We start from the raw sequence: 20,647 nt of genomic DNA on the forward strand, positions 1-20,647 counted from the left end.
CCTAAGAAGTGGTAAATGCTCCATTCCTGGCAGTGTTCAAGGCCAGGTTGGACAGAGCCTTGGGCAACATGGTCTAGTGTGATGCATCCCTGCCCGTAGCAGGGGTGTTGGAACTAGAGGATCTTAGGGTCCTTTCCAACCCAAACCATTCTATGATTATATTACTATTCCTGTTCATGGACAATATTTTGGACCAGTAAACCTTGTAAAAGATGCTCATCAGAAAGAGGTCAATAGTTGAACATGATGTATAGAGTCACCAGTGTAAGAAAAACTCAACCTATGGATTTAGTAGGCTAACAGGCAGAGAGAAGAGTAAATGAAGCTGTAGGAAGCTTTTGCAGGTGATCACTACAGAATGGAGCATTCAAGTACAGGTTATGAAATAATTCCAGCAGTCGCCAAAGTAATATGGAAATTAGGGTTAATATCTACTGTTGTAAGTATTCTTTTGTCACATTCAGAAAGAAAATATGTCAAATAGTTCCATTCTAGTCTTGCTTCTCGATACAAAATTTTGGAAATTCTAAGCTAAAACTTCACCTTTTATTAAAATAAAAGAATGGATGAGATTAGGGCTAAATGCCATCAAAAGTACTTACTCTAAACCAAATTTCTACTTGCATTTATAGCATTGATTTCCATGAAGTTAAGCATTTTACCTTTGCAGAGGAAAGGCTGATCACATGTTGATCTTTTTCATTTGTCACAATTTCCACAATGCTATGTAGGTGCCCCGATAGCTTCCCTGAAGGCTTACTATTAACAGCAGGATGCCACAAACGAAGATATTTGTCATTACCTGAAAGGAAAAAAAAAAAAGACCGAGTAGTCACTGGTATTACAAATAAGCTTTGTAATGGAGAGCTGTGTTGTCAAGTCTCTTGCTTCCATCAAGTAGGCAATTCCCACATAAGGATGTGAATTCTTCATTCTAAGGGCTGGATTCCAGCTTATGTTTTCATTGCTTATCCCCAAACTTGTATGAAAAACACATAATTGACTTGTGTTTCAAATTTTTTTCATTTTGCCAGAGGAATGTCAGAGACACGGGGTATGACTACAAGTGCTGGTCCCATAGAAGCAAAATCCTTTATTAGAAATAGAACTGTGACTATGATTTTTTCCTTCAATGATCTAATTTAGAAAAAACATCAAAACACTTTTTGTGTCCGCTTAGCCAGGAAAGGAAGGGCCAACCACCTCTATGGAAGAGGGTGGGCATGAAGAACAGGATGGGGAGCAGGTATGAAAGTTGAGGACTGATACAAAACAATAGCCGCTGATGAGTGATTTTGTGTCCTGGCAATCAGGTCTTTCATATTTATTTGTGTGTTCAAACATTAAATTTACTCACATTATAGAGAATAATCCTTGATTGGATTGTAAATGAATCTTTCTGTACTGTTTTTTGTAATAATTTCCATAAATATTTCAAAACACAAAGATGTATTAGTAAACTCCTGAGTTTACATACTGATCTAAACACAGCTGTACCTCGTGCAATGAAATAATTCACATTTCTCAAAGGAGTTTCAAGAGAACATGAGCACAATTTAAGTTTGACATTAATTTATATTTCAATTTCAAATCCTGGCAAATATTGCAATTAAATGAATTGTATGCCATTAGTTGAACACTTTAACACACAATAAATGAAACAGCCATATTTTTATCTATGCTTCAGTTTGAGTTTCAGTTTTTTCTTGGCTTGAAGTGTAGAAAACAAAAACCACATAGACTAGGAATTCCATGGTCCAAGAGAACATTCACCGAACCTGAACACTATGACACTGAGCTCAGTTTTGTTAAAAGAGAGAAAAGCTCTTGCAGTCTTCTCTCCAGGGATCTTCCTTAAGCTTGTTCAATCTACTGCATTGGTCAGTCCCTTCCTCCATCTCTCACTCCAGAAATCTGTTACTTTTCTTCTTACTACAGCAATATTCGATTCATTTACAAGCACCCCATCTCCCTTTTCCTCCATTAAAAATTGTCCTCTCACTTAAATTGGTTCCACTGTTTATGTAGCTTCTCTCTAAATGAGAGAGTCTCCCTTGAGAAATGATCTATTCTTAAAATAGCTACAACAGAAAATAATTTTGGTATATGCTGGCTCATTTCACAAGTGTGACTGAGAATCCAACCATGCAAACAGCTGCACTAGCACAATGGAGGGATAATTTCTGCACAGGAAAGAGGAGCCATGGATAAGTAGCTAACCAGCGGTAACTTCAGTGGGAATCAGTTTCTTTTCAGGGCAAATTTCAGACAGAACTAATCTACATTAGCTGTCTGCGCAGTAAGCGTTACAGGAGGTAACTTAAAAGGCTATAACTGAGCTAGTGAAGTCCTTTCGGATGGGGAGCTACAGAACATGATGGGCTCCTGCTCACTTCCTCATATGCTGTGTTGGGCTTTCATAGACATGTCCTGAAAGTTAGCAGAACCTGTGTGATCCAGCCAGTACACATTACTGAGAAACAAGGCCATGGAAGTAAAACTCAGCTTGCAAACCTTCTATGGGGTCAACAGGAGGGCACAAAAAATGGTAGACAGAAGCCTCCAGTGAGATTGATGAGACGAGTTATAATGTCAGAGGGAACAAACACTGCTTCAGACAACACACCCTTTAGCAGCCCCAAATGAAAACTGTCATGTCTTAAAACTGTGGTGAACTAAGAAGGAGCTGTTGACAGTATCTGACCAACTCAGCTACCTACTTGATGCACTCTGAGGAACAGTATCTTTCTTAGTCTTCCTAATTGCTCTGTTCTTTATATTCCTGAGGTGACAGCAGATGAATGAAAAGGGGATACCACCCTTTAACTGAGGCACAGGATTTCTTTTACAGATAGAATCACCAGTACATGTTATTTACTTATATTAATAGGAATAACAAGCAACATCAGGAAAGAAAACGTCTTCCTACATTAATAATGCTGCTTGCTTCTCATGTTATATAGTGGACCAGTTTTAGATCCTTTTACTGATGTGGATTTGGTTTTAGTAGATGTGTTCTCTCCCCTTTTTCTGTACTAATGCCAGATTGGCCTGAACATTTGCTGCCCCACTGCTTCACTGGAACATTTGCTGGAACATGTATTCTCTCTGTGCTCCAAATATGCCTCCAGGATTCAGAATCCTGTCACAGAAGACATGGGTACTAACCACATTCAAGAAAAGCTTGAAAATGAATTATCCTTCTACATATCTGTTAGCAAATATTTAAGATTCTGTGAAATCAAAGATTTAAATCATGATGGGCTCAGTTCAGTGTTCTCTCATCCCAACTAAATAATTATGAAAATATATAGGGTCTGTTGTTGCTTTTTTGTTTGGTTGGTTGTTTTGGGGGGTTGTTTGTTTTTTTCTAGGCTTGGTTGTATTTTGTTATGGATTTGTTTGGTTTTGGTTTTGTTTTTTGGTTGGGTTTTTTTTTGTGTGTGAGAGGCTTTTGTTGGTTTGCTTGTTTTTTGGTGTTTTTTTTAAACTCAGATTCTCTGACCACAGCTCTATTCTAACTGGATGTTATGGATTCCAATACCTTTTTTGAACATGTGATGCTTTGTCAAATCATTTTCATTGCTTACACTGTTCTGCTGAGATGTCTGCATCTCAATGGTGTTGGAACCCCCTTGAGAACAATAGCATTTTTGAATGACAAATGCTAGGCCTAGCTTAGCATCCTCTGATAAAATAGAAATGAAAAATATAACTCGTGTTTTCTTTCTATACTGCTTTTCTCACACAGACATACCCCTTATTCTTTAAAACAGCTTGTCATACCTTCAAGCCTGACTTCAAAATAATCTTGGGTTGTAATATTTACAAAACCTCTTTGGAACAGTTAGATAACTGGTAAATTAACACAAGTTCATATGTTTATCATATTGACCAATGTCTCTTTCTTTTTCTGCAGTCATATATTCTTCTTAAATTTAGAATGCATCACAGAAAAGAGTCTGCAATGCTTCTGAAGGCTAATACTAGTCCTGAAATGTGGTTTCTGTAACTAGGATTCTTGAGAAATTCCTGAAAATGTCAATGCCAATGTATAGTGCCAGTAAAAGAAAAATATGTTACGAGTTACTTCATTTGTGCCAGGAATACACAAAGAATACTAAGCAAGTACAAAGGACTTCCTTGTATCAGTCTTAAGCTGCTACTGCTATACTTAGAAATTACTAATTGTTTTTCTTCTATTTTATTGTTCACAGAAGAACCATACCTGGATTTGAGGAACTAATAGTGTTAGAAGTTGCTGTGTCATATCATTTAAAAGTGATCACCTCCAGCTTTTATATATACACATAATTTGGTTTTAACTGTAGCTGTTTCCTGAGCTGGTAAGACACGATTGGAATTGAAATGGATACAGAATAAGAAGAAAACCATATCATTTTACCCTTCAACATAATATTAATGCAAAATACTACACAGAAAAGTTATTCTAAATTACTGTGGGCTATGTATTTTAGGCCACTATCAGGCTTTTAACACTTTACTGGATGAAGTCTAGCTTTTAGCATAAAAAGTGAATGCTGTAGCAAGTTTGCTTTTATCTTTCTTATTCATTATTATAAATGTCAGATATCAGGAAGACAAAATTATGTTGAGTCACAGAACTGACAAACTCATTAATTTATTCAAATACATCTAAATAAATTATGAAAGAGTAAGGCTGTTAAAACATGACTTTTGAAATAGTCACTTCACATTGTAATAATACATTGTAGTGTTTTGAGTACTATTTGCGCTATAAATACCTGGCTAAATATCAATAGTTTGGGAGTTAGTAAAGTGGTTAGTAGATTTATCCCCACTGAATACTTTAGAAGCTAGCCTACAATCAAAGGTTGGATTTGTTTCTTTTAATTGCTGGATGTGACATATGAACATAGCTTCCGCAAATGTTTGCATATGTCACCAAGAAATCTATATATTATGATACCTGAATTATTCACCTGCTCTGGTCGTTGATTGTTTTAACTGGATCATCAACACATGTTTCTCAGCTAGACAACAGATATGGAGATACAGAAACATAGTGCGCTCTAGTCAGACTATTGCATCATCATGAGCAGGGTATTTTCTTAATATAGCACTGAACTCTAAAGCTCAACTTTTAGTAGATGGATCTCTCAAGCACTGTAACTTTATTCTTAATTCTGGGTGCAGCTTCATAGTAGCCCTTGGTTAATCTAAACTTCACAGTGAAATTTGAAAGAGATGATCCTTTCCTGTCTGTCTTTGGCCATGCATTCTCACTGTCTCCTGTGACTGTTAGTAATTTAGCTCAGGAATAATTTAATTTTGTGCTTAAAGGAAGCAGCAGAGCTAAGCACTGGGAATAATGGTGAGAGGCAGGAGGATGCCATTTAATATCAAGGTGAAGGTCAATGAATGAACAAACAATACAGGATTCCAACTCAAGGATATGTAAATGTTATGGTCCAGAAATAGACTAAAATATTGTTACAAGTACAATTCTTATACTTTTTCAACATCTTCATTACAGAGTCCTTGAACACCGTATTATTAAGCTTTTGTCATGTTACCCATGCTTTCTGTACTTTTGTGCAGTGAAAGTCAAGACAAATTAAAACGCAGTATTGAGAAAGCTCGTCTGCTTCTACAGTATTCTGATTAGGTAGCTGTTTAGATGGGATAGGAGGTTCTGCATTCCAAGTCTAGCCTCCAGCCTCTATACTTTCAAAAATTTTAAGCAGATGAGGGCATTTCTTTCGTCAACTGCTGCTATTCAGAAAACCCTTCTCAAACTTATCTGCTCTAATTTGTGGTCTAATATTTATCCTCCTTATATTTTTAAAGACAGCAGTGATATTCCTTGTTAATTACCATTTTTCTAGGTTATAAAAAATGCACTCTTCAGTTTCTGTGTGATAGGTTTTCCCCAACCTTTTTCACATTCAATTAATCTTTTTCAGACATGGCTCATATCAACCATACAGTGAATTCCAGTAAAACGTGAGGTTTTAGTAGTGTTAGATTCAGAGAAGTTAATGCTTTGTTACCTGTAGGACAGATATTTCAACTAACACATGTACCTAGGGCAAGTATTGCTTCATGACTGCCCTATTCCTATACTCTGCCATAAGCCTTTATTGCTGGTCACTGTCAATGAGGGGATAGTGCGTTAGGCTGACCTTTGGTCTGGCATACCATAGCTAGTCTTACGAAGGAAGTTTATGCAGATTTTTCTCTTCCTCTGCTATTTCTGTAAGAATTTTCAGTGTGTGACAGAAACTTTTATTAGTTCTTGTGTAATTGACCTGTACTATTCCGACACTTCATGCTGGTTTTAATACTACAGTAGAATCCTCCAGTTTTACCTGTAGGAAATGCTAACCACATTCTGTTTTATAGGATCTGATTGCTTAACACAGGAAAGGATGGCCAAAGAGTAATAGGAAAGGATGGGAGCCCTGCTAATAATGCAAGGAATAATGTGTATAACCTGGCCAAGACCATCACTGTGACTTGGAAAGGTGCCTTAGAGTAGTTCAACATATTGTTTCTCCTGTTTTATCTTATGAGAAGAGAAGGCTGTGTAGAGACCTCATAGCAACCTTCCAATATTTGAAAGCGATCTACAAGGATGCCGGAGAGGGACGCTTCATCAGGGACTGTAGTGGTAGGACAAGAGGTAACAGGTTAAAACATAAATAGGGGAAGTTCAGGCTAGATATAACAAAAAGTTCTTTACTGTGAGGGTGGAGAAGCACTGGAAAAGGTTGTTCAAGGAAGCAGTAAATGCTCCATCGCTGGCAGTGTTCAAGGACAGGTTGCACAGAGCCTTGGATGACATGGTCTAGGGTGAGGCATCCCTGCCCATGGCAGGGGAGTTGGAACTAGATGATCTTAAGGTCATTTCCAACCAAGCCATTCTATGATTCTATGATACTTGATTCCAAACCAGACTGAGCCCTTGATAGATTCCTCTAAGGAAGTATATCTTTTCAGAGTAAGGCTCCCAGCAATTAAAAGCAAGACATCTATTTCCTATAATTTAAGACACTATCTTAAGAATTATTTAAATTTTTAAGATACTAACTCAGCTTTACTTGATCTTATTTAACTGGGGAAAAAACCCCACAACAGTACAATCTCTTGAGAAAAAAATCCAGTACTTACCACCAGTGACAATTAGTTTTGCTTTTCTACAGTATGTAAAGGCATTGACTCCTTTAGGGACAGAAAATTCCTTTACAGGTCTGTAATCATTAATGAAAGAAAAAAAATTATTACAGGTAAGAAACATTAGGGAAATAGTCTACAGTCATTCCACCTTATTTTTCTATAGTATATAAATAGCTGTTTGCATAATGTATACAGTCTCTTGTTAAAAGCAAATTGATTTATAACAGTGACTTATATAGCCTTACAGTGATACTAGCATTAATAAAATAGGAACATACTGAACTTTCCATTAAAATAATAAGTCTCTGATTTGAACATCTTAATCCTTTATCAGTCATACTCCAAACAGTATACTAAAATGGTAGCTGTTGATAAAGTAAACCCTCACACACATCTCCATGCTTAAAGCAGTTAATCACTGAGGAAAGTATCAAACCAACTGCCTTTACCCATTTCATACATGGAGGTGTATCATGGCCTCTATTTTTGCATGAAGTGCAGTTACTTTTCTGCTGCTTATGTATAATTGTATAATGCATAGCATCTATTTTATCTATTTTGTGTTGTATAACAACATGAAGAGACCACAGGCCTCTGGAACTCAGCTGAATTATTCTGTTGTATTCACTGATGAAGCACAGGAATTCAAACACCCAACACAGACTGGGATTATCTCAGTGTCCCTTCCAAACCCATCCTTTGAGCAACTTCTGCTTGTCTCTCTCCATGTTTCATACATTCCTACTAATAAGTGCGTATTTTCTTGATCTTTGAGCAATAGCATGACTAACACCAGTCTCTCCCAGGAAACAGTGACTGTCAATGTAAATTGGCTGTACAGATTTAAATGGGTACACATTTAATTTTTTTCCTTGAAATCCAGACAAGTAGGTAGTTCATTTATTCCAGGCTAAATTCTAACCATAGATATTGAAAACATTACTGATAACAGTAAATTTTACAAAAGACTCTGGAAACTTTGAAGATTAATGAAAGAGCTTATTCTTTCTAGGCTGTTCACTCCCTATTACATAGCAGAAGCAAAGCTTTCTTTCCAGACCTCTAACAGAGGAGTCCCAATTCTCTTAATGATATAAAATAGCAACTAATTGATATAAATGTGTGGCAGACTTCATCAGGATTTATTATCTTTTTTCCCTTAATTCTTTAATGTAATACTTTTATATAACCCTCTATTGGCTCTTTAATGAATGGTCTTGATACTCTTCCAACATCAGTGTGAATAAGGGCTTCTGGCAGCATGAATTCCTGCCCAAGTCATGGCCTTCCAACAGAAGCACCTTATGATCCCACCTACACCCTCCCAGTTTTAGATACAAGAAAAGATTATAACTGCTTATCAGCCATTATCCACAAAGAAACTTGACAGTCACATAGGAGATAAGATCATTGCATCCCCCTTCAAGCACAATAGCAATTGCTGGCTGCAATGTTAACTGGGGAAATTTATTTTGTTGGCACCAGTAAGTCATATATTTCAAGTATAATTACATATGAAATTGGCATTTCAAAGTAATTTGATCCATGCCCATTTTTAGAGCTATTAATTTCATTTTAACAGCTGTGTAATTTTTCAGTTGTCTAAATATAATTTCATTGAGGTGTTGCATGAAACTACTTAGAGAAATGTATTTATTCAGTTGGAGACAAAATTATAATCAATGTTAAATGAAAAGGACCTACCCAGATATTTATAGTTAATGTTCTGTATTACAATGTAAGGTGGTAGCATACACTCTTTTGACCATACTTTTGGCTCTGCAGTCTTTGTTTTCTTTCTCTTCAAATTAATTCCAAAACTCTTAACAAAATCAAATGGGGTTTCTCAGCTTTTCTCTTTACACAGTATATGACCTTGGACAAGCTGTATTTCATATTTCACTTTCCTAACCCGAACAGACATGCAATGCTCATAAAAACTGAAATTATTAGATTGATGCAAGAATTATTATGTGAATATTTATGGCCTACATTATACAAGACATTAACTGGATTATCATAATTGTTGTTACTAGCTTTCAAAACCTATTTCTCTCTGGATGTACCTTACAGAGGAATTGTGAAACTGATCTGATGTTTACAATGCTTTGAGATATTTGAATGAACAGTTCTATCTATAAGTTATTTAAAGTTCTTTACATTTGATTGTCTTTGTATTATCTATTTTCTAATTGGGCTATAAACTATTCTAAAATCATAGATTAGAAAGGCTTGGAATCAGCTGTAGCACTGATGGCCATACGAATAAGGATATGGCCAAATAAGGAGGCCACAACCTCTTTCCTGTATAGTAAATCAATTTCACAGCTCTCAGAATAAATTGTTTTGTTGGTTGAAGCTTATGTAACTGAAATTGTGAAATTAAAACCATAAATGAAACTTAAAGATATTTTAGTGTGCATATAAATTTTTAATGAATGGATATATGATATACACGTAACAAAGCAATCATTCTTCTAACTAAAATTAGCCTGCTGAGAAGTTGGAGCAAACAACACTGCCAACACAACTTATTTTTAAGGGTTGTGAGTAATGAACATATACGGATACTTGTCTCCTACATCAAAAGCTAACGAACAAAATTGTTATGCATTTAAGCAGTTGTATTTTTGTTTGTATTGACAGTACTTATAGAAAAGACAACTTCCATACAACAGGATGGCACCTTGCAAGGCACTGATCTCATGCAAAGTTATATAGCAAGAGGTCTGTTTTTTCAGAAGATGTGATATACTTACAAGTTGTCCTCTAGTCGCTTTACATCATCCAAAACAAATGAACAAATGCTGTCTGAGGAGCAGGATCCAAAACAACGTAGGTCAGAAATATACTTAACTTTCATAACCCAGTCGTCATGTAGCTTGCGCTTAACACTAGGGATATAAATTCAGATGTTATTGGGATACACCAGCATCAACTGCAGTATGTCCATGGGGAGACAGGGATTTTTACTGTGAGATTATACATAACCTATGCTAAAATTTAATATCCAGGGCAGATACAGAGCCAAAAGCAAGCAGAGCTAAAATTAGGATTGTATATGCACTTCTCTATTTGCAATTATGCTTCCATCTAATAAGGCACAATAAAGCTGTGCCTATGTCAAACTGGGTAACAGCAATTGTGAATTCTTCCATGGAAGTTGAAAGTTCTCTTGTAAGATCCCCTACTGGTAATGATGGCAGTTCTTTCACACAACAGTAAGCAAATCACACTTGCTACAGTTTGAAAAATTCTTTTTTTGGTAGATGGGGTTAATTTATACAGAAAAGCTAATCCTCCATGTACTCAGGAGAAAACCAAAATAGAAAACCAAAATTGCTAGACTGATACTATTTTATCATAAGCAACTTACATGTGAAAAGTTTTGGAGTCCAAGACCTGAAGTTGTGATTCTCTTTTGCCTTTACATTTTTTTAATGCCAAGTGATCACTGTTCACAGTAAGCAAATAAACATAACCCTTATCGTCTCCCATTAGGATAGTATCCTTAGCCACTTGCTTTGATATAGTCACCGTGCAAACACAGAGCAGGCAATTTTCCATTGGTTTGATGACAAAGCAAATATTCTGTGAAATACAGTAGGTAATTGATTAGCTATTGCATGCAAGCCCTTAAGTTAACTGAAAATCATGCTTATCTACTCGCTTCACCATTCAATTCTTGACTTTGTTTTTTCAAGCTCCCCCTGTGAGAGCTGTTTCCTGCTATTAGAAACTCACAGAAGATCATCACTAAGTGAAGTTAAATGCAAATTTCAAAGATTTCATTGGGGCTTTATTTCATAGGTTACTCTTCTATTTCAGTGAGGAAATAATTACAAATTTTAGGGAGGATCTCACCATGCTAAGTGGGATGGTGTATTTGCTAAGACTCTCTATGGTTTCCTGTTCAAAAATAAGATGCTGTCTAGTAGAAAATGGGAAATAGACAAATTAAAGAATTATTCAAACCACTAAATGCAGCAATAACACAGAGAAAGAAATTATATTTGAGTCCTAACTATTAATACAACCTGGAAGAACCAAGTGTACTTATGTGGGCAGGTGTTTCAATTTTCAGGAATTGAGATACTTGGAATGAATACAGCTGCAAGCCACTGTGGCATTTTTCTAGACTGAGAAGGTCTGGAAATGGGATTTTGGGTCATCTCCATTATGCTGGTCACTGGTTCTACTGCCTGACTCCATCCTTGCCAACCCAAACTGGCAACTGTTCAAATGCCATAGAAATTAACTGCTTCAATGCTGTCCATGTAGCAGAAACATTAAGGAGACATAACAGATATAGAACTGTCTATATGTTATTTCTGTGGTCTTGAATGAGAACTGCTCCTATTCAGTCATAGTCAGGAGACTTTCAACTCCTGCTGACGTAATGACTGGAGGAAACCTGGAGAATAATGCGTGGAGAATAAATTTTTGAGCCTTCCAAATTGGACTGACAGAAAAGCTTCCATTCACCTGTCTGAGCATGGCGAGCATCAAAATATTTTACCCATGTGGTGCAAAATATAAATTCCACTGTTTCATGCAGTTCCTACAAAGAAAAATGTTAATGCCTTCATCCTGTTAGAACAAAAAAAAGTGAATTTATATTGGAAACAAAGACTAATCTTTTTCATGCTTCCTCTTTAACATTTGCCTGACCCAACATAATACCTGACTTTTATAGTTCCAGATGATGACTGTCCTTTCAGTTACAGCCACAACACATTTCAGTTGAGGGAGGAAATCGCACCCTGTGATCCAAGCAGTATCCTGATGAAAATAAAAAAAGATAGCTAAAGAAGGATTTTCTCTATACCTCTATATACAGATCTTAATGTAAAATGATTTCTCCTGCAAATTCTAAGATTAGAGATTCAAATTCACTACCACATTGGCCAGAGTTTTGGGTTTGGCTTGGATTTTTTTAAAACATTAATAGATAGCTGTTTTTTTTTTTTCCTCCAAAAATGTAATGGACCTTCCTAAATGAGAGTGAGATTGAAATGGAAAATGGTCCATTTGCTATGTGTGCAATGGCAGAATTAACTATTACTTTAAAATAATTCAAAACATTTATAAAATAATACTGACTGAAACATCTTTCTTTTCAAGATTAAAGTGACAAAGAAACTTTTGATACACATTTAAACTGTTACACTGTTATTGCAGTTCTTCAAGTAAGCTATAACCCCTTGTAGTATCTAAAAATTAGTTCCAGTGGAAATACTTGACAAAGAGTTAAAACAAGGACCTATGTTGCTAAAGATACAGTTTATACCCACAAAGTGAGTTCAGAAGCAAAAATCACAGTACTAAACCCATAGTGAACTGAAGGCAGTTGATGACACTTCTACTTTTATTTCCATTATTGAATGCAAAATTGGTTGACAGAGTGATGTCAACACTTGCATGAGAAAGCTTCTTTCCTTCCTAATGGCCTGTGGACAAGTGGTAATACATTTACAAGGATTTCAACTCTGCTGTTTTCAACAATAACATGCAGAAAATGTCAGACCTGCAGATACCTTATGGATTGCTTGGTAATTACCTTATGGATTGCTTGGTAATTCTTATGGAAGACTTTGTCAACTGTGGCTTTTGGGGGTCCTTAAAATAGTGTCCAGAGAACAATGACTTACTGATGTGGGAAAGCTGATTTTACACTTCTAATTTAGCCACTATTTTGTAGTGCTGGCTTGTGATGATGCAGTCAAAGTAAAAGAGCTGCATCTTGCAAAGGTTTTCCTGGCTATCACATGTACTGAGATAGTAGAAAGGCAAAAGGAAAATCAAAACCAAGCAGTAAGGAGAATCTTTCCATTTGAGATTTTACGAAGCCTGAGGGACAGATGTCCCTTTGCTTTCTTTTTGTGTTGTAGTTGAATTTTAGGCAGTAAAACAAGCCCTGATGAAAGGACTTAAAATATTGATACTAAAAATGTATTTCACATACTTGCCTAGAGATACAACCAAGAATCTATGATATTACTTTGAAATTATTAAACAGAACAAATCACATTACAGGACAGTGGCCCGAGAAGGCATGACTAGTCCTTATATACAAATCAAATGTCCCCCTCTGTTGAAAAGTTATATGCAGTCCTGGTAACTGAATCTTTCCAAGTCAGTCACTATATGCCTTGAGAGGGGACTTATCCCAGCTGAACACAAAGTATTTCTCACCTATCTGGGAGAAACAGCTCAGTTAACCTGTGAATATAATCTTGGAAGTTAGAAGAAAGTCTGATGTCTGACAATAGTTAAGGAAGAATGGGTGGGAAAGGCTAGACATTAGCTTGGCAACTCAAGGGAAATATCTTCATTATACTTAAATGTATTTTAGGCATATTAGCTCAAGGCTAGTATTCTGGTTTCCCACACTGAAGGTCAGATTCAAATACTTTGAGGACACAGGACAGAGTGAAAATGGCTGTTATCATTCAGGCAGGCAGGGGACATGCTCTTGGGACACAATTTACTAATTCTAGCAGAGGAATTAAGCAAAATATTGGAACAACAATGTTCACATGTCCAGGATTGAGCTACCATTTTTCAGACATGTTTTTTTAAATGTTTCAAAGAGCAAACATTTTCCTCTAACCTCTGCCCCAAGGCCTACTCTCAAAGTCTACTCTCCTGACGCTTTCTTCTAGAGGAGCTATAAGTAACTTCTTCAACATCCTGTGAAATCCTGTCTTTTTCTTCTTATCCCATGTCTACCTGGAGGTAAAAATGCACTGGGTATTTACTGGGTGCTCACACATGACACAGACTTCTGAGTTTTTCCTTCAGCTGAGATCAGAGCTCTTTCCACAGGATAGAATAACTGAATAGAGAAAGCTAGATCATTTCTCACTAATGGTAGAAATGAATGATAGGGACCCTTTGCCCCTTTCAAAATCTGATATAGCCACTTGAGTCAATTAATTAATTTTAGATTTTCATACACAGAGATAAATGAGATTCAACCTCTCACATCCAGGAAAAATGAGAAACATTTAACTTTCCACAACTAAGCATCTAAACTTTACAAAATTTAGGTAGTGTCTTAATTACATTAGAAACTAAGTTATTCTATATACTTACACTTTTCAGGGAGGCAGAGTCTCTGCCTCCCACCAATCTACAGAATAATTTTAGCTCCAGTTTTATTATACAATTCTGGATAAGTTTCTCCCTCACTATTCTCTCCATGTAGCTAATGATGCTGAGTCACCAAATAGGGTAAGGCCATCGGCTTCAGCTTCCCTGTCTTGTCACAGCATCTGTGACTACAAAATCACGCTGTCAAACCAGAACTTGTCAACTCTTAGCTGGTAGGCACCTACACATTGCTAGGGAAAGGTACACCGATGCTTAGCATGTTCTCAGGGAAAACTCTTCTTTCATTGGTTTGAGGACTATTACTCTCCTAAATAATTAACAGTGAAAGGGTAACAGATGTTGGAATAACTTGTGCCTTCCGTTCTGTCTGATTTTACTCCAAATAGGAACAAGTCTATGTAATTCATGAAGGGAAAGGCCAGCTTGCAGTTAAATAAACATTTGAAAACCAGTCAAGGAAAATTGAGCTTGATTTTTCTTTTCCAGTGAACCATCCTAGCCATTGTACTGTAGCATCCACTAGCTTAGAGACATATCATTAAGATATTATTTCACTAAAAAGGAGAGGAAAAAATGACAGAAATGACAACCTAAGAAGTATTAAACCCACTTCTGGCTTGAAGAGTAAACAAGAATGCCTATTCATATGAAGGTTCTTTTAGAGGATCTATATAAAGGCTACATACATCAACTTATGTCTAATACATATACAAATAAAACCATATGATGTACACATTCGTATTTTCCATACAGCATCTGAATGTGAACTTTGAGTGAAAGAAGAAAGCTAGAGAAGCAATGAATACTCCAAGAGGGAGAAAATGTTGGCCTAGACAGATTTTCTTTTCTAAGATTCTCCTCTCTATAGAAGATAAATATTCTAATTACTAACTGGGAGTCTAAAAATGTAGCTGAAAAAATCAGGTTTCAACACATAACATGCAATTTTTATATGCCAGAAGAAAGCAAGAATTAGTAAAACATACCCCCAATTTATCCTTTCCTTTTGCATTATTTATAGACTTTATATGTTATATTTGACAATATAACAGCAAAAGTATCAAAAAATGTGTTTATTGCACCAATTTATTAGAAGTTGACAGTCAGGGAAAGATCCAGCATAAAGAAATTGAAGTTTCCTGTAACAAGCAGCAGAAGTGCTTACATGTGTATAACTGAATCATTCTTAAGATTGTCTCTAAATTTGTCTCTAATAATTCCAGAGAAACTACTACTACTTAAATTACACCAACCTATGGCACCCTATGACAAATTATGCAGAAGTCTCAAGGCTGGCAGTAGCATTAGAATAATGCTAAGTTTCTAATTCTTTCATTTTAGTGCCTGCCGATTTTTAATTCATTTCACAGGAGGAAAGTGAACTTACTTCAATAGAGGTGTTTGCCAGAACCTTCATCTGAAAAAAAACAAATAAATATATGCTGTCACAACAACAAGTTTACAATTAAATTAAAAGTCTGAAGACAGACAGCTCACCTCTATCACAGGTAGAACAGAACAACAGTACTCAACAGAAGGAATCTGCAGTTAAGGTCTTCTGAGAAAGATCTTTAACCTACTTGTGTGCCCCCTATATACTGAGGAACTAAAAACCCCTCTCTTTCTCTCACAGTGCTTTGTTTGTTGGTTTGTGGGGGGTTTTTGGTTGTGGGGGGTTTGTTTTGGTTTGGGGATTTTTTTGTTTTGTTTGGTCGGGTTTTTTTGTTTGGTTTGGGTTTATTTTTAAATTGAAGTGAGCTAAATAAGTGAAACCGTACCATTTTTTTTTTTAATGTGGAGTACAGATCAGCTGTTCTTCTGATAGAATTGCGCTTCTAATGGTCCTTCACAGCTAGAACAGCTTCAAATCCTGGAAGAAGTAGGATGTGACATATAGAAACCCAAGCTACTGCTGACTGAGATTACACACCAACTAGTGCCAGCAAAATACTAGGTACAAGTAGCACTTCAGGCTGCAAATACAAATACCCATGGCACAGCATTTTTCAGCAAACTATTAGTGAACAGCGTAGTGTATGGCTCTGAAGCGTTTAAAATCCCAGGGTGGTAAGCATACCTGTCACCATCATCCAATAGAGACAGGATTGCCTGACCAAATATTATTCATTCATGTACATAGAACATGCTGACTTCTGTAGGATATATGTGCATCCAAGAACACCTTATGTTTAATAATCTTTAAAATGCAACAATTATACAAAACCAACCCTCTCTATTTGTCAATTCACTGCTCACGTACTCATATTTTGGCCCCTTCACCCAGAACACAAGTCCTACAAAGCGGCATCTTCATATTCTCTTACCAATATGCTGCAAAGCCAAACTAGAGAAAACAACTCACTAGCTGAAATTTTAATGCCAGCTCTTTCCAAATCCTTGGTGTTTGAGAGTAGAAGAATGATACAAAAGTTGCTAACTCTACATTTGCTTTTGTGATCTGGAGTCATATTCCAGCAGGAGGACTCAAAATGATTGCAATGCTAAAGAACTAAAGTTTTCTCTTGCTTGCATGAAGATATATCAGAGAAATTCTAATGAAGTCAAAAGTCATTTGCTCAGATCAACAGAGATCAGAGACTGCATCATGAGTAAATGACTGCTGTTGTAATGCCTTAGTCATTTGCAGAACATACAGTTTTATACATGAGATTTGAGGTCTAATTTGCTGCGTTAAGCTGCTGGGTGTAAGGTCATTTACACTGCAGTCACTGATGTCAGAGTGACATCAGTCCAGTCTATGAGGAGGCAGCAATTCAAGTTGAAAGCAGCATGGAGAAGCAGGGGGTGGGGAAGAGAGCTATTTTTAACACAATACTTAGTGCAATTATTTTTTGCAGATAGAGGGATAATACGTCAGAGGACAGAGAACTAGGCTTTCAAATAAATTATTTTAGTATTTACCAAAACTGCATTACTGCTTTGTTGCCTAATCATCCACAAGAGTACTTTCTTGCCTTACGTGCTCCTTTCATAAGCATTATGCAATAATTAGCTAAAGCTCCTAGAAAGGATTAGTGCTGTGTTAAAGCTTTATTGTATTGTTTGAAGCAATTTTTATCAAACTGGTTGTATGAAAATTGTTCAAATGTAAAGTGTCAATGAGTATAGATGTGTGATGTACCTCATAGCATCCAGAAATGTGTACCTCTAAATAGTAACATGATAATCTGGGATAATAATTTCCAAATTTTACTTTAACAGCATCTTGAACCTGAACTTCTACTTAAAATGGTGCTCTTTTAGAGTCTGCTAAGGGAGTTACTGCAAAGCAGTATCATGTAGACTGTCAGAAAATTCAATACTTTCAGGTTTCTAGATGTTGCTATATTGAGTAACTCTTCTTTGCAAACAACTGATAATGATTTCTGCCCATTCTAGATATTTTGTGTAGTTGTAGAAAATAGTTAATTCCCTGGTTTCCATTAGATATGCAAAAGTTAATTACAGTAGCATATTTTGTATTAAGGAAAACTTTTTCTAAAAAGAAATACGTAATATTTCTAATAATAAATAATATTTCTATTAAACTACCTTCTGTTAAGAATGTTTCTTATTAGCTATCTCTACTTTCTATCAACTTTTATGGACTGTTCAGTAGGTTTATAATTGAAAATCACAGTGTATATTTCCTACTGTATTTAAAAAAGATAGAAAAAGTTAACTTTAATTAAAAAAGATACCTAGATTTTTTAAATTTTTTTTTTAATGGGTAAGTTTGCATCCTGGATCACAGTTCACCCAGTTCCCATCTATGCTGCCTAATGGAAAAATTAAGTTTGTTTGAGTCAGAATTACCTGCTTGTTAAAAACAGTTAGCACTCCTTTCTGAGAGGATGTTACTATGAAATCCAGATGGGGCACCTTCACTATACCCTTAATCGCATCATCTCTCTTCACAACTGTCAATGACAAAATATTACTCTTCATCTTCCAGACACAAAAAATCTAAACAAATTAAATCATAGTATCAACAACATTTTCTCTTCTTGAAATGATATTGGTACCAACTCCATGACAGTAGTGCATTATACTATACATTATCCTATACTTGATTTAAATAATCATGTTTCACCTTCAAATATCACTAATGCATTATGGATGTGCTAGGTCTTTTTATATTATTTGAAAATTACAGAAACGCAGAGTAATAAATAAGTAACTGCATAAATAAATACTCAGAGTCAGACCATTAATATTTTCAGAATAATCTGGGAAAATGAACAATTGGGCAAGGCAGCAGTGGAATGTTCAGATGCAGTAAGTTTAGTAAAAAAAACATATTCTGGACTACATAAGAAGAAAAAGACTCATGAATAATAAGCAAAGACAGAAATACAATCTTATCTCTGTACTTCCACTAAAATGTGCAACACACAGCATTAAAAAATATTAGTTTTGGATACAAAATGAAGTATATTACCTGTATGAGCAATCTGCTGTTTTTTGGATAGAAGAAAAACCATGTTTTCTTCTTTCAGCTGGGAAGACATGCCATCACTTTCTCCTAAGAAACAGCCAAAAATCTAAACAGAACAAACCAGGCAATTTATAATAAAACTACTTCTGGAATATTTGTTTACATGCATAAAGTCAAATATTTATCTGACATTTTCCTCATTTAATATCCTTTCAGTAAGTTTTCTAATGTTATTTGCCTTAACCTTATCTGTCAATATAATTTTAGATTTCTGAGATCTGCTACTAAGATCACAATGTTTCTTGAATGTTTGGAAAGAAGCCAGCACACACAGGGCTTCTAGAAATAAAAGCCATCTAATTGATGAAGCTGTTCATACAGCTTTGCCTCCTAACGACTGTTTGTAAATTATCATCTCCAGTTTCCCTTTCCCAGTTAAGCTACTTGTGCTTCCTCAGCCAGACCTCAGCTGAAATTAAAATCAGTAAAAGGCAGACAAATTGACGTCTCTATAAACTGAGAGATTCAAAGCAAAATAGTGGTTTAGCCTACACAGAAGAAGAGCTTTTCCATACAGAAAAAGTAATCCCCTTTTGCCCATTTTTTTAAAGTTCTTTTTCAGCTAACCCTAAGCCAGGCAATGTTGCATTTTTACTGATCATGACAGAGAACCCCTACACAGACTATCCAGGTAAGTAGCTCATTTCTGTTCCAGGGTGTGATAATACTTCAGTGTTTCAGTTCTCCAAACCACAAGCTCTATACCCGTGTACATTTCCTCAGGAAACAAGTTCAGCCACACTGCACCACAGATTTTTTAACCTCCTTTCTCAGTATATATAATGGACATTATATATATAGACTTCCATGAGTTCTAAAAGCAATGCCCCTTTGGATGCTAGACAAAACTTTGCACTGTTTTCTAGCTCAGTATTTTTCATACTATACAACAGAACTCACATTTTTCTCCTTTGAGAGATTCAGATGTACATCTTTTAAAAAAGAAAAATATTCTTACACAACATTACTCTTCATCTTTCACTTCCCAGCTCCCTCCTTACCACGCACACAATTTTCTACCATACATCATCAGTCAATACATTATTTGTCTATTACAGACCCTTACATCACTCTTCCTAGTTTCTTGTAATATCACCTTGTGCGGGGAGTGAAGGCAATAGATTTGCATGAAGACAGTTTGGGAGTGAGTTCTGAGGCCTTGGTGCTTGACAAGCCCTGGGGCGATGAGTTGGAATGCTGAAGGACAGAGAAGGTCGAAAAACAAGCCTTGGGAGGACGGGCCAGGATGTAGTTGTGGTGGGAATCTGTTGAAGGTGTGGAGGTTGTGAGAGGGTCTGCAGCATTGTGATTGGACTATTTGCCTGGAGATTGAACGTGGCATGCTTGTGCAGGTTGGGAAAGTACTGAACAAGGGGATAAAAATGGGCTTGGTGGTAATAAAGTTGGATTTGAATCTCCTCATCAACTTGAGTCCGTGTCGTGAAATGCCACAGCCTTGTGACTTTTTCTTTAATGACAGACTGACCCAGCATCAGGTCACTCCCAAATCCTGACAAGATGCCAGATGCAATGGTTGGGCTAGGCCAGTAGCTGCCCTAAAGCCAACAAAGATGGAAGTTCTCAGATCAGTGAGACACCTAGGTGTACCCTGTCATGCTTCTTATATACATGAGATGGTGCTACATCTGAACTTCTGCTCAGCAGGCAGAACACTGCCAAAGAAAGGGCATCTTGGAAATCCCTTTCAGGTGTATAAATGTCTTCTGCTGACTCCAGCACAGAGACAGGGGATACCAACAAGCTCCACCCCATAATGTCTACCAGAGGTTGACAAAGAGCATAAAAGATGACTCAAAATGCATTTTATATGTCTCTCAGATGTTTGGCATTAGAAAAATAGAGCTTTCAAAG

General features: G+C 36.3%; 1 protein-coding gene across 1 annotated transcript in view; it reads right to left on the reverse strand.

Moving 5' to 3' along the window:
* WDR64 (WD repeat domain 64) overlaps window positions 1-20,647 on the reverse strand; it is a 62,235-nt gene that overhangs the window by 35,256 nt on the left and 6,332 nt on the right. Inside the window, exons 3-10 of the mRNA XM_062637368.1 lie at window positions 18,719-18,821; window positions 18,094-18,197; window positions 15,665-15,694; window positions 11,845-11,943; window positions 10,538-10,752; window positions 9,921-10,055; window positions 7,156-7,235; window positions 663-802 (exon numbers count right to left, since the gene is read on the reverse strand). Coding sequence (XP_062493352.1) covers window positions 663-802; window positions 7,156-7,235; window positions 9,921-10,055; window positions 10,538-10,752; window positions 11,845-11,943; window positions 15,665-15,694; window positions 18,094-18,197; window positions 18,719-18,821 — 906 coding nt within the window. The remainder of the gene's footprint in view (window positions 1-662; window positions 803-7,155; window positions 7,236-9,920; window positions 10,056-10,537; window positions 10,753-11,844; window positions 11,944-15,664; window positions 15,695-18,093; window positions 18,198-18,718; window positions 18,822-20,647) is intronic.

The sequence above is a fragment of the Pezoporus occidentalis genome, unplaced genomic scaffold, assembly GCF_034315485.1.
Source record: "Pezoporus occidentalis ecotype Australia unplaced genomic scaffold, CSIRO_AGI_Poc_V1 ctg52, whole genome shotgun sequence".
Classification (NCBI taxonomy): domain Eukaryota; kingdom Metazoa; phylum Chordata; class Aves; order Psittaciformes; family Psittacidae; genus Pezoporus; species Pezoporus occidentalis.